Genomic DNA, 14,385 nt, shown 5'->3' on the forward strand with positions numbered 1-14,385 from the left:
AGTGCTGGGATTAAAGGTGTGCGCCACCACCACCCAGCCCACATCAGCATTCTTGAGCACTATTTGCCCAACTCTGAAGTGTGGGTAATAAACTGTCACATCTGTCTCTTCTGCCCAATGGACACCCTCTGGAACAGGATCCAAGGTTTAAGCATCGTACCTTCTCCAACATGTCATTCGTAGCCTACGACTGGTCTGAACATTGGTGACCGTTGTTAAAGCCCAATCATATAGCCAACTTCAACAGCATCACCCCGATCTTCAATGCTAGCCTTCTAATGATTCAATATAAGTTGTCAAAATAGATCTCAAAATATGCCCAGCCCTCTTCTCCCCTCTCCCTCCTTCCCTTAGGACACGATCTTGGACACACTACCCTTGAGTTCTTGTTTCTTCATTTCACACTTATTTATTGACTGCTTGCTCTGTGTGAGTGATTTTCCCGCAGGAAACTTAAGCCTCCATGTCATGTCTGCATCTCTAGCTCCCATGCCTCAGGTGCTGGGCTGTAGAAGCACGATAAAGCATTTCATCCTGTGCTGATTCGTATTAACACAGACACCCAGAGAGGCCCATTCATCTACGCACACGAAGAAAGGTAATTAGTTCTTGGCTCAAGAGTCCATAGGGCTCTGCATTACCTGTCGGCGTTCTTCCCATGCTGCAGAGTTTATAAGATCTACATTCAGGGGGGCTGGAGAGATGGCTCAGTGGTTAAGAGCATTACCTGCTCTTCCAAAGGTCCTGAGTTCAATTCCCAGCAACCACATGGTGGCTCACAACCATCTGTAGAGAGGTCTGGTGCCCCCTTCTGGCCTTCAGGCATACAGACAGAATATTGTATACATAATAAATAAATAAATATTAGAAAAAAATATCTACATTCAGAACTGGAGAAAGAACATGGGGAGGCCAGGGCCTACCACTACTGCTGTTGCCTGTGTCTACCGCTCAGGGCCTCTGTCTCCACCAGCAGTGCAGAAAGTCCCTGTGCTCCACGGGGATGCTATGCGGGGCTTCCAGTGCCCCCCAGAGGCCCCTGGGCCACGTGCAGTCTAGGGAAGAAGAGACTGGACATCTCAGGGTGGACAGTGTGGGCTGGGCGAGGATACCTGTGACAGCGAGCTGAAGATGGAGGTGACAGCTGTGGATCTGGCTAAGGTGGAGCAGTCAACTTCTCCACTTCCTGTTGCGGGAGGTCCTTCCGCTCCTCCAGCCTATAGCCGCTGAGATACCTGCCCATTGGGGCGTGGTCTCTCTCCCTTTAAAAAAGCGGCCACTTCCTTCTCTCGCTCTCTTCACTTCCTGCTCGGCTGGCGACTAGACTCCTTTCCTGGTTGTACAGAGGGCTGACGGTGATCTGTAAGTTTTTTCCCCTTTTAATAAATAGTACCCTATTAATCATAATTCCAAACTGCTGTGGCATCGTTTGTGACTTACGTCTACAACTTCCCTCCCAACAAGAATAGGCCAGGGTCAAAGTGAAGCTCGCTATTACAAGCTGTGAAGCTTCAGACAACTCGTGCGTTCCCTCCAGGTCTTTCTCGATCTGTAACTGGAAGATGGTGTCCCTGTGTCACAGGGATACTGTGAGGATTGAGCTAACAAGTACATATGCATTGGGACATGACCTAAGATACTGTGGTAAATTTTATCAATATTATTCTCTAGTCACTGGTCTTTCTGACCATCTTGATGGGTACGTCCCTCCCTCAGTTCTCATTCACTGTGCTTTCCTTCCTTTCCTCGGGGAACACCTTGGCTTCTACGCGGCCCAAAACAAACTCCTTCAAGGTCGAGCTGTCTCTTCCAGGAAGCCATCCTGGCTAATTGTCCGCTCCTCCGTCCTCAGAGCCCTCGCTATTTTCTCCCTTGCATCATTCAATACCTTCTCATTCCAAGCGGATTTCAAAGCCCCCTCGAGGAAGAACCAGTAGCTAAGTCACCTTAGTGTTTCCCACAGCCTGCTCCTCCCGTGGAGTGCGAGGTGATTAAATAAGCATGAAATAGGGAAGGACCTTAGGACAGAAACTGGAGACCGGAGACCGGAGACCGAGAGGAAAGCCAGGCTTCTCACTAAAGCCTGTTTGAAAAGGACAGACAGGAGGCTGCCAGTCTGCAAGGCTTGTGTAAAATGGAACAGATTTTTACAAATGTTTAGTGTGAGTGTGTGTGTGTGTGTGTGTGTGTGTCTATGTGTGTGTAGGTCAGTAGGACTTGGTTCTCTCTTTCCACCATGTGAGTTTAAGTCATCAGGCTTGGAAGCAAGCATCTTTAGCTAATAATCCATATTTCCAGCCTCTAGAACTAGTTTAGAGTAAAAAGAAAAAGAAAGAGGAGGAGAAAGAGGAGGAGAAGGAGGTGGAGGAGGAAGAGGAGGAGAAGGAGAAGGAGGAGGAGAAGGAGGAGGAGGAGGTGAGGGAGGAAGAGGAGGAGAAGGAGGAGGAGGTGGGGGATGAAGAGGAGGAGAAGGAGGAGGAGGTAGGGGAGAAAGAGGAGGAGAAGGAGGAGGAGGTGGGGGAGGAAGAGGAGAAGGAGGAGAGGTGGAGGAGCTATGGGCAGCAGCACCTAGAGTTCAGGAGAAAGGACTTAGGACTTGGGAGTCAGAAGAAATACTCATACTACAAGTCTGAATCTTCCTGTCCCCATCAGATGCATGAGTGGAAACCCTAATGCCCAAGATGACAGAGGGGAGAGCACCCTGGAAAGTGATGAGGCCGTGGTCACCTAAGTGAGGTTTCTGCCTGTGTAGTTGATTTTGTTTCTTTGATACACGGTCTCTCTCTGTGTCCCAGGGTACCCCCCAGCCTCAGTCTCTCCAATGCTGAGAATATAGGTGTGTACCATCACAGTGGACCCCAAAGACCTAGCTGTGTCTCCTTCCCTTTCTTCTTTTTTAAAGTAAGCATATAGGGCTGGGGATGTGGATCAGTTGGTAGAGTCTTGCCCGGCATGTATGACAGCCTGGATTCAGTTCCCAGAATGACAAAATTAGGTGTGATAGGATTTGCCTGTAATCACAGCACATGGGATGATAAGGACATGCCTGTGATCACAGCACATGGTATGGTAAGGACATGCCTGTAATCACAGCACATGGGATGGTAAGGACATGCCTGTAATCACAGCACATGGGATGGTAAGGCAGGAAGATCAAGGGTTCAAAATCATTACCTATAACACAGAGTTCATGGAGACACTGTAGCAGAAGAAAGATAAGAAAGAAAGAAGGAGAGACAGGAAGAATATAAAAGATAAAAAAATAGCATGATAGCTCAGTAAGTGAAGGTGTCAACCAACAAACCTCGCTGCCTTTCGATCCCAGGGACTTACATGGTGAAAAGGAGAACCAACTCTGAAAGACTGTTTGCCCCTGACTTCAACACACCCACCCTGGCACCTGCCCACCCCAGTCCCAGCCCAGCAGAAAAAAAAAAAAAGTCAGTTATCTGGTATGGTAGTACCTACCTTAATAACAGCACTCTGGAAATGGGGACAGAAAGATCTCTGACTCTGAAGCCGTTTGGTCTACACAGTAGTAAGATGGTACCTTTAAAAAGGGGAGGGGGGCTGGAGAGATGGCTCAGAGGTCAAGAGCACTGATAGTTCTTCCAGAGGTCCTGAGTTCAATTCCCAGCAACCGCATGGTGGCTCACAACCATCTGTAATGAAATCTGGTGCCCTCTTCTGGCCTGCAGGCATACATGCAGAGAGAACACACTGTATACAAAATAAATAAATAAATAAATAAATAAATAAATAAATAAATCTTTTTTTTTTAAAAAATGTGGGGAGGGGGAGGAAAGGAGGAAAAAGGGTGGCTCCAGTTGCTAGTTGGCATGTGGACAGGAGAGTTGGGGCAGGTTAGACCATGCTGGTAGACTGGTGGACCTCGAGGAGGGTGTAGGCCAAGTTTCTCCCAGAGCAGGAGGTAGGGTGCCAACTACCTTTCACCTTTTCCCTGCCTGTCTCCTCACAGTACTCAGGGCTGCTCCACTCCCTAGGCCAGCTTGGCTGATAAAGTCCTGGGAGAGGCCATTTCACTTCCTGGCTGAATGAAAAATTAATTAATTAATTAAAAAAGGAAAAGCCTGCTCTTAAAGATGGTAGAGGAGAAAGTTTATTATAGATACAAGAGGGAGCATAATTAGAGATAATTAGAGACAGAGACATCCGGGAAAGTCCGGAGTGGACACAACCCTGAGCAGGCCCACATAAGGAGAAGGAGAAGGGAGAGCCAGACCAGGAGACTGGTCAAGAGAGTAAAGGGTAGATCAAAAAAAAGGAGGGGGGGCAGGTAACCACAATGTCTGGATTATATAGGGAAGGACAGCTGGGGGAAGGGCAGCCCAGCCCTTGGACTGCAGTTTAGGGCAGGGGGTGGGGTATGCCAGCCACACCCTGAAACGGGTAGGGACTGAGGGATCCAGAGAGAAACTGGAGGTCAGAGTCAGTTAACCATTTGTCCTTAACTCTGGCCTGGGCAACTCCCAAGGAGTTTGAACTGATTTCTCCATTAGGTGGCGCTGAAGGACTGAGTGGTGAGAATCCGGCCGCTTGACTCCAGGATAGCTGCCGAAGGGTAGAGTCTGGGCTCCAGCCGGTGCGCAGAGGTGAATCCTTAGGTAGCTACTCCTGGCTGACTCAGACCCTAACCACTCTTGTTATCAGGCCTGGGCAGCGAGGGAGAGCCGGTTCTGATCTGGAGATTCTAGGCCTTTCTTTGCAGATGCCAGGAAGTGAACTGTGGGCTCTGTTTTATTTTACTTTAAAGAATAGAGCTGACTCACAGGAATGAGAGGCTGGGCGGCACCGCGCGCTTGTGGGGAGTGGGGGGGGGGGTTTGGGGGGGGTTGTTCGTCCAGCACCAACAGGTCATTGGAGGAAGGCCCCTGGGGCTGTGTCCGACTTCTACACCAATGGCCTTACTGTGGGGTCACAGAATGTTACCTTCTAGTTTAAAGGAAGGCCTGAAGAGTTCTTTACATTTCAAAAAAAAATGTTTTCAGGGGTTATAAAATGGCTCAGTGAGTATAATAAGCACTTGCTGCCAAGCCTGATGAGTTAGACCCCAGGGACTCACGTGGGGAAGATTCTCTCTCCCTCCCTCTCTCTCTCTCTCTCTCTCTCTCTCTCTCTCTCTCTCACACACACACACACACACACACTATAATTTTAAAAATTAAAACGGAAATATTTTTAGTATAGTGCTATTTCCTAAATGTATTGGCTGTTTGCCAAGTTCTTCATCCTTGTTATTTCCTTTAGTGACCTCAGTGACAACCTCCCTTGGGGGGTCTGGTGTCACTATTGTCTAGAGATAACTCATGAGGAACCTGAGGCTTAGAAGAAGGAAATGGCTCAGATTCAGAACCCCAAGCACAATTGAAAATGCATAGGCAGCTCCCTGGAATATCCAGACTAGAGTAGGACCAGGGCAGGGTGAGCTGGGCTTCTGGAATCCTGTAAACTGCTCTGGAGCCTTCAAGAGAAAAACTACTGTCCAGTCGCAAGCGTTCCTTCAAGCTTCAGGTCTTCATTTGAGTGGTGAGTGAGGAGACTAGACAAGGTGTTCTCTGCCAGCCAGGTACCCAGGAGTAACAAGAGTCCATAACTGGGCAGTTACATCTGCCTGCCAGCTCCCACCCAGGATCTGGAAGGGGAAGAGGGTGTGGTGCTTAAAGATGAGATAAAAGACCAGGAAATTCCCAGTCCTGTGGGACAGACCAGGCCCTATTAGTCAAGACTGAGAAAGAATTCCAAAAAAGGGAAGGTTCTGACTCATCCCACTGAGTGCTGTCACCAGGACTCTGCCCTGTTCCCTATATGGCAGCCAAAGTGTCCATTTGGATGTCCCAGGCCCTAGAATAAAGGGAGTCTGGCTGAGAATTCTCTGAAAAAAAAAATCTGATCGGCTTGAATCACATTCCAACCCCAAACCAACCACCATGGATTGCAGAAGGGGCTTCCTTCTTTATACCTTTTTTTAAAAATTAAAGAAAAAAGATTAATTTTATATATGTGTAACTGTATTTACATCATCCCCTACCTCTCTTCCCTACAACCTCCATGTTGTTTTCCCTCAAATTCTTAGTCTCTTTTTAATCATTAGTGTGTGTGTGTGTGTGTGCGTGTGTGTGTGTGCGTGCGCACACGTGCACATGCACACATGCGTACAGGTGTCACATTGGGCATGTAGATGCTAGAGTACGTGTTGTAGGAGTCAGTTTTCTTCCATCATCTGAGTTCTGGCCATCAAACTCAGATTGTCAAGCTTTGTGGCAAGTGCCTTAGACTGCTGAGCTACTCATAGCACCTCTTTTATTTTCATTTTGAGAGAAGGTCCTATGTATTCCAGGCTAAACTATCTATATAGCTAAAGCTGAACTGATCTTCCTGCCCCTACCTCCCAAGTGCTAGGATCATATACCATCATGTACCATGCAGTGCTGGCATTTGAACCCAGGGCTTCATGTAAACTACATCCTCCAGCTCTCCTTCAGTTTCTTTGAAGCAGGGTATTGGTATTATTGTGAATTCCTGGTGCTCCTACCTCTGCCTCTCAAGTCTTGAAATTATATGCATGTGCCACCATGCCAACCAGCTGGAACCTTCTTGAACAGAAACTTTGGCTCCCTTTCTCTCCACTGGCCCATTGTTATAGTAGCAGTGGGTGTCACTTGCAAGGGACCTCTCTTAACCTCTGTATCCGTCTTTGTGCTGGTACAGAGGGATTGATCTATTACTATCAGCAAGATTACTAACATCCCAGTTACGAAGGCGCGTGCTTAATTTGTGGGTGAATATTTTATTTCCTAACAATGTGACCTCATTCAAGAAAACCAAGAAATTTAACAGACTTCTTTTCATAGGCCCTTCATAAGCTTGTAATCTGCCCATATGTCCCACAATATGTAGGTAATCAGCAAAATTATGTCCTCCTTGATTTCTTCTAGCCTCCTACTAAATCCTTCCAGACCGAGATGTGTTTTGGTTCACCACAGAGCCCATTCTTCTTTCTAACCCTCCCCCAATATTGTTTTCTTTCTCTATTTGCCTCCTGCTAAACTGACAGGGCCAACTCGTATTTTATTTCTCATGTTGAAACAGCTCCACCCAAACTCAGATGAAGGCCAGGCTAACATCAGACCCATGTCAGCAGAATTGCTGTGGAAATATCCCTATCTGATGAGTCCTTCTCTGACTCATCAGACCCCAGGATAACCTTTCTGACGCTCAGAGTCCCATCACTAGAGATGTCTGCAGGATTCTTTCTTTAGGCAGGGGAAAGACTGCAGGGTCAGTAGGTCTGGAGACCAGAGTTTGGGCACTGCATCTCCTACTGGCCAGCCAGCTCAGGTATGGAGTCTCTAAATCTCAATTTTCCCACCTGTGAAATAGGATAAGGTCTCCTTCATAAAGAATATTCAAAAGCAAAGGCTGGGGATGTAAACTGGTTGGTGGAGTTGCTTAGTATATATGAAGCCTGAGTTCAATCCCCCCCGAAGACCTTGAGCCTCTTTGTCACATCATCCTTATTTAGGAGGTTCTGGGGAGGCCAATCCAGGTCTTTTGATATGCTAGGCTGGTGCTTTTGACGACTGAGCTGCACCCCCAAACATGACTTCGAACTTCTGATCTCCCAGCCTCTATCCCCCGAGGGCAGAGATTGCAGGCATATTCAGTTTGTGTAGTGCTGGATATCAAACCCATGGCTCATGCATGCTAGACAAGCACTCTACAAACTAAGCTGCTGCTCCTCATGTATTATTTTAAATTTGATTGTTGTTGTTTTGATCAGGGTTTCTCTGTGTAGTCCTAGATGTTCTTTAACTCACCCTGAAGACTAGGCTGGCCTTAAATTTGGAGATCTGCCTACCTATGACTCCCAAGTGCTGGGATTAAAGGTACGCATCACCACCACCAAGCTTTGTTTATTTAAATCTTAAGGAGGGGCATTTTTATACAAGGTCCAAAGCTGATTATGAAGGAGGGGGAGTGTATTCTAAGTAACCACACTCCCAGCCTAAAGTCTAAGGAGCTGCCAGACAACACCGGCTACCTTACCTTCCTCTTCCATTACTCATGCCTTCTGCAATCTTCATCTCAAAATCTGTTTCTGGGACAGCCTAAACCACACCAAATAGGGGTAGTTTTGTCTCCAGAGACACTGTCATCATGAAACAGATAAGATATTTCTCCCTATTACTGGTCAAGGATGTCGCCAAACATACAATGAATGAAACAGTTCCCTCAGGACAAGAACTATCTAGCTCCTGGTGCCAATAATGCCTCAGCACTATTAAAAATCAGGCCCTAAGTTAGGACACAAAGTGAGCCCCGCTGGTTGTAAACGTCTTTCAATAGAATGTCCCAGCAAAGCCCGTCTGAAGAAAAGTAGAATGGACACGGGGTAGGTCCCAAGAGAGCAGGTTTCTTCTTGCTTTTCCTCTTACACCTTCCACTTGGTACAAGTATTTTCGCAGCTATCTCTACCTCACAATACATCCAGTATAAGGATTGGTACAAAGACTAGCTTGGCCAATTAGAAAACATGAATTTGAGAAGGAGCTGGAGGGAGGAGAGTAGCAAGGCAGTGAAAACCAAAAACCAAAACCAATGACTGGGTAGTGGTGGTACCCACCTTTAATTACACAGCACTTGGGAGGCAGAGGCAGGCAGATGTCTGAGTTAGAGGCCAGCCTCGTCTACAGAGTTCCAGACAACCAGAGATGTCACACAGAGAAACCCTGTCTTGAAAAACAAACATACAGATAAACAAACAGAAAGGAAGGAAGGAAGGAAGGAAGGAAGGAAGGAAGGAAGGAAGGAAGGAAGGAAGGAAGGAAACCCATGAGATCTGGCTATAGGATATCTTATTAATTAGTGATTGATGGGGGAGGGTCCAGTCCATTGTGGGTGCAGCCTTGTTTGGACTGGAGGTCCTGTTTCTTTTGTTTTTGTTTTGTTTTTTGTTTGCTTGCTTGTTTGTTTTTTAGACAGAGTCTTTCTACATAGCTCTATCTGTCCTGGAACTCACTATGTAGACCAGACTGGCCCCGAACTCACATAGATCTGCCTGCCTCTGCCTCCTGAGGGCTGAGATTAAAGTTATTTTCCATGATGCTCGGCTAAGTCCTGGGTTCTATAAGAAAGCAAGCTGAGCAAGCCATGAAGAATGAGCGGGTAAGCAGCCTCTCTATCAGGTCCTGCCTTCAGGTTCCTTCCCTGTTTTGAGTTCCTGTTCTGAAGTGCTATGGGCAGTTAATGATTGTTGAGAGAGGGAGAATTCATCTTCTAGAAAAATGAGGCTCCTAATTAGCTATGCAATACTAAATGGTCACCTCTAAAAACATATACATATAATCAATCAACACTAAACAGACTCAAAAAGTTGTATTCATATATTTGATCATATGTATATATATTTATACACATGTAAACATTATTCATATATAGACACACATACACAAACTTAAAACATACAACACTTCCCCCAAATCATAGCAAGCTATTTCTTTGAATTACTTCTCACTCAACCTGTGTGTGTGTGTGTGTGTGTGTGTGTGTCGTGTGTGTGTGTGTGTTGGTTGTTACTGTTTTTGAGACACAGTCTTCCTACGTAGCTAAGGCTAGCCTGGCGTTCACTATGTGGCCAAGGGAGGATCTCAACCTCTCAATCCCTTGCCTCTGCCTCCTCTGAAATTATAGGCAGACAGAGGCCTACAGTAAGAGCTATGTGTTTTTTAAAAAAAACAACCCAGAGATGAAGGGCCTCTCTCATCATGTCCTGTGGAGAGGGAGGTCTGCACAATCTCCCCATCACAGGTGAGGCTTACTTTGATCACAGAGTTGGGGGATGTTTGTCAGCTTTTTCCACTGATAAGCAACACTGTGCTTGTTACTGAGTTCAACCTCCAACCTGAAATCTGAATTTTACAAATATTCATTTAATTGCCCTTTAAAAAAATCCTAAGGCCAGTGTGGTGGTGTATGTTTGTAATCTCAGCACTTAGGAGGTAAAGGCAGGCGGATCAAGTGTTCAAGGCCATCTTTGCTTACGTGAAGAGTTTCAGGCTAACTTGAACTACATGAGACCCTGTTGGAGACAGAAGAGGAACACACATGAGTGAGTTCACTATAACTTAAAACGCAGAAAGGAAATGCCTCGCCCAGTCTCCAACATTTCTATTTGCTTATGAGTCATCCAAGAGGTATGTTACACACTGACAGGTAAGATATACACATATATAGCCTTTCTTTATATAGGGCCAGCAGCCTTGCCGTATTGCTCTGCACCCAACCGTATGATTGCTTGGTCTGGTGACACCCTGTAGACAGTCAAATTTTTCCACAAGGAGGAATGGGTTAAGTGAATTAAGTTTTGTATAGCAATGGCCTAGCCATACCCACTATCAGGAATTCAATATTGAGAAATAATTAGATCTGGTGTTATGGAAAAGTAAGATGAGAAGTGAAAGTGAAATCAAGGGTACAGATTGACTTCCAGGGTGTTGAAAAGCTTACAGGAAACACAGTCAGTAAGATAAAGTGGAAGGTTTTTCTCCTGATAGTATCATTATTTCTTTTATACAACGGAAAATAAAAGCTGGAACTATGAGCATACCCTAGGAGCCTGAAGCCAGAATATATGAATGCCAAGAGCTTGTTACTCTTTTCCGTGTAAGGTGGGGAAGGGCTGTTTAGCCTTCTAGTATCAATCTCCTTGGATTGACTTGTTTGCAGTTAATTGCTTTGTGGAAATGAGTAAATACCCCACCCAGGGTAGGGACCGGATGTTGATTCTTCAAGGCTGAAATGTCAAGCTTTAGGTCACACAGAGAGGGTGCCCCTTCCCCCAGTGATAAAGCCTACGGGATGAAAGCTGCCCACCATAGCCTGCAACTGCTCATCCGTTCATCCTTCCATCCATGCAACCGGTCGCCTCCCACCTGCCCATTTGTTCCCGGAATTTTCCCTATGGCAACCCTACACCAGGTACACATATACAGCAGTGACTGAGATGAACCTGGTGCTGTTTGTGGGGTGTGGAGGGAAAGGAAGTCTTAGGCGAAGGGAAGAGAAAAGGGACACAGGTCAGTAGGGGGCCCACACCCATTAATCAAGCCCTTTCCCCAGGCTGTGCCTTCCTGGAGCCTCTTGGTCATCACAGGTAGAAAATGAAACATAACAAGATCATCTGGACTAATCAGCTCACCCAATACAATCAAAGTGGTCTTAGGAGAGTTCTAGGAATATGTGTCTATGGAGAACTATGGAAATGAGAAGACGAGAAAGATCTTGTGCCTCAGTTTACAGGTGTTGAGAATAAGAAAGGCATCATAAGCCAACGTGTGCACACAGCTTCTATAACCTGGAAAGGCAAAAGAACATCTTTTTTTTTTTCCAGAAATTTCAGCAAGAAATACATTGATTGGGCTAGTGACCTCAGTTTTGGCCCACTAAAACTCAGACCGGACATCTAACTTACAGAGAGGCAAAATAAGAAATTGTAGAATTCTTGACGTCAGGTTTTGGTAATTTGTTACACCAGTAAAAGCCAAGTGATATCCATAGAAAACAGTGTTCGTTTTCACCGCTGCTACTATGGTGTGTGCATAGTATTAGACTTAAAGTTCCTTGACATAAGGAAATCAAGGTGTCTAATTTACCGTTGCCTTGCAGACTCGGAGAACAGCACCTGCCTCTCACTAAACCTACAGATGGGTGGCACATTCCCTTTCCATGTGACCATTCCATCTAGTCCCCTGATTCTGCAAGTGCTCTTCTTCTGGGCGTTTCCCAGGTTTCTTCCTTCTAGCTGGCCATCACATCAGGTTCGTGAAACTGAGGCGGCAACCCGGTGTAGTGCAGGCTTTGGGCAGTAGAGAGCGAGCGCAGCTTAGGAGTTCGCTTCTTTAGGGTCTGAACGGGGCGGAGCCTCGGGGGCTGGGCTGCCTAGCGCGCAGGCGCCAGGCCAGGCTACTTGGGCTCTCGGGGGCGGACGAGGGCAGAGCGGCTCTTGTTGCGGCTTGGGTAGCAGCGAGTTCGGGCCGCCTTCCCACTTGCTTCGGTTCGGTCCTTGGGGATTTTTAGATCAGCCCCTGCAGCTTGTTGCCTCCGTGCACTCTCTCCGCTTCCAGGATGCCGGTGACCGAGAAGGACCTGGCGGAGGACGCGCCATGGAAGAAGATTCAGCAGAACACGTTCACGCGCTGGTGCAACGAGCACCTCAAGTGCGTGAATAAACGCATCGGGAACCTGCAGACCGACCTTAGCGACGGGTTACGGCTTATCGCGCTGCTGGAGGTACTCAGCCAAAAGCGCATGCACCACAAGTACCACCAGCGGCCCACCTTCCGACAGATGAAGCTGGAGAACGTGTCGGTGGCGCTGGAGTTCCTGGACCACGAAAGCATCAAACTTGTGTCCATTGGTGAGTGTTGTGGCCCGGCCCTGAGTTTGCAGAAATCGGGGTATCGGCAGAGCGTCCCACCGCGCATCGCTTCCCCGGGCCAGGTGTGGGCGCTGAGACGAGGGGGAGGTGGCCCTGGAATGAGAATCTAGGAACCTAGGCCTTTTCCACAGTGCCCTCTGTGGGCTGGGACCTGGCGTGATTGCTAAGAACTTCCAGCCTCAGCTGCAGATTTGATTGTGGGACACCTTGGGATTGCTGGGGAAATCACCCTGATGGCTGAACCCTAGAGTCAAATACCAAACCCCAACTTCACGCTAGCCAGGTGCGCCCAGTGTGAACCGCCGCGGTCGAAAGGGCGTTGGCTTGGAGTCTGTGAGACCTAGGACGCGACAGTTTTCTGGCTTGGGTTCTCTTCGCCTAGGTGGAGACCAGACCTGGGACCCTCCCCTCCCCTTCTAAAGCCAGAATGGGTGTGGGCTCCGAGGGTGGGAGGGGGAATCAGGAGGGAATGTCCTCACTTCTCAGCTCTGTGTCAGCGTGGTGGGTCGCCTCAGGTTGAGATCATTTAGTGGTGATAGTAATTAGTGTCTGTAGAAGTTTAACTAAGGCTGACTGCGTGGCCACAACCTTCTAAGTTATCTCAGTACTTAATGTCCTGTGGACTGAAGTGTCATTAGGCCCATTTTACAGAAGAGGAGAGAAGTTTAGAGGGCTAGTTGGGTTCCCCAAGGTCCCCCCCCTCCCCGCAAGTATGGTCTAAATAAACACTAAAGCAGGTAAGGTTTTTCTCTCCCCCGTCTCACCCGGGTCTTTCTGAGAAGGCGTTTGAGTCTGGCTTCTTTTCTACTGTCTCAGGGTGAGAATTAAGGTCTGTACTAGTTGGAAGTTTCTAAAGAGGTTTGTGAGTGTGGGAACAAAGGGGTTGTGTATGTGAGGACTCGTTCCTTGCCAGCTAGAGCGTGTGTGTGTGTGTGTGTGTGTGTGTGTGTGTGTGTGTGTGTGAAGATTTTTGTGTATACGTGTGCAGAGGATGTGTGCACTTCACACTGAGTACATGGAAGGGATTACTTAGGCTGGGCTTGTTTCCTCAGGAAACAAGGCCATTATAGTGACTCTAGTGACCGAAAGGAAGGTGGGTGTGGCATGTGGGACTTTCTCCAGGGGAAAGGGGTTCCCTCTAGACCGAACCTCCGCCCAGCCTCATGCTCGACTTTCCCCACACCTGTGCTGGCAGGTAGATCAGCTTCCTACTTCCTGGGTCCAAGAAGCTACAACACTTAGCAGGATCTCCCTCCCAGGCGCGGCTGCCCAATGGAGGAAACTGCCTGGGGTACTTGTCTTCTGGGGGCCCACTTCCCATACTGAGGAGGGGGGAACCTCAGAATTGCACGGGAAGTTCTCTTTCCTGTAAGGAATAACTCTCAAGGCCTGCCTGCCTGAGCTCAACTTGCAACCATTCTGTTTTAAAATTCGTGCTTATTTAATTAACTCAACAAAGAAACTTAAATTAAACCAGGAGTTAAACATGACATAGAATCGCTTACGGAGAAACCACAGCACCAGAAAAAAACATCAAGGACTGCCTAATTCACCGGCTGTTTACTCTTGGGCAGCTGCTTCCAGCATGGCTTCACAGCTGTGCTCCAAGATTGTGGGTCTCATTCTGGACTTGTTTGGTGGTCCCTTACAGTTTTCTAGTTGGTCCTCATGATTTCCAGTCCTGAGCCTGTTGAGGCTTGAGCTCCCCACCCCCTGTTGCTTAACATCCCACAGTTAGTGATCTCCCATTCATTTGATTCATCTGATATAGGTCTGTTACCCATGGCCAGCTTGTTTCGGTAGACCATCAAAAGCTGTGCTTTTTTTTTTTTTTTGGTTCTTCTTCTTCTTCTTCTTCTTCTTCTTCTTCTTCTTCTTCTTCTTCTTCTTCTTCTTCCTTCTTCTTCTTCTTCTTCTTCTTCTTCTTC

At 47.3% G+C, this 14,385-nt stretch overlaps 1 protein-coding gene across 1 annotated transcript in view; it reads left to right on the forward strand.

Moving 5' to 3' along the window:
• Positions 1-11,990: 11,990 nt before the first annotated feature.
• Positions 11,991-14,385, forward strand: part of Flnb (filamin B) — a 140,377-nt gene continuing 137,982 nt past the window's right edge. The window contains exon 1 of the mRNA XM_013346838.1: positions 11,991-12,436. Within this exon, the coding sequence (XP_013202292.1) occupies positions 12,145-12,436 (292 nt within the window). The 5' untranslated portion in view covers positions 11,991-12,144. The remainder of the gene's footprint in view (positions 12,437-14,385) is intronic.

The sequence above is a fragment of the Microtus ochrogaster genome, chromosome 6 (genome assembly GCF_000317375.1).
Source record: "Microtus ochrogaster isolate Prairie Vole_2 chromosome 6, MicOch1.0, whole genome shotgun sequence".
Classification (NCBI taxonomy): Eukaryota; Metazoa; Chordata; class Mammalia; order Rodentia; family Cricetidae; genus Microtus; species Microtus ochrogaster.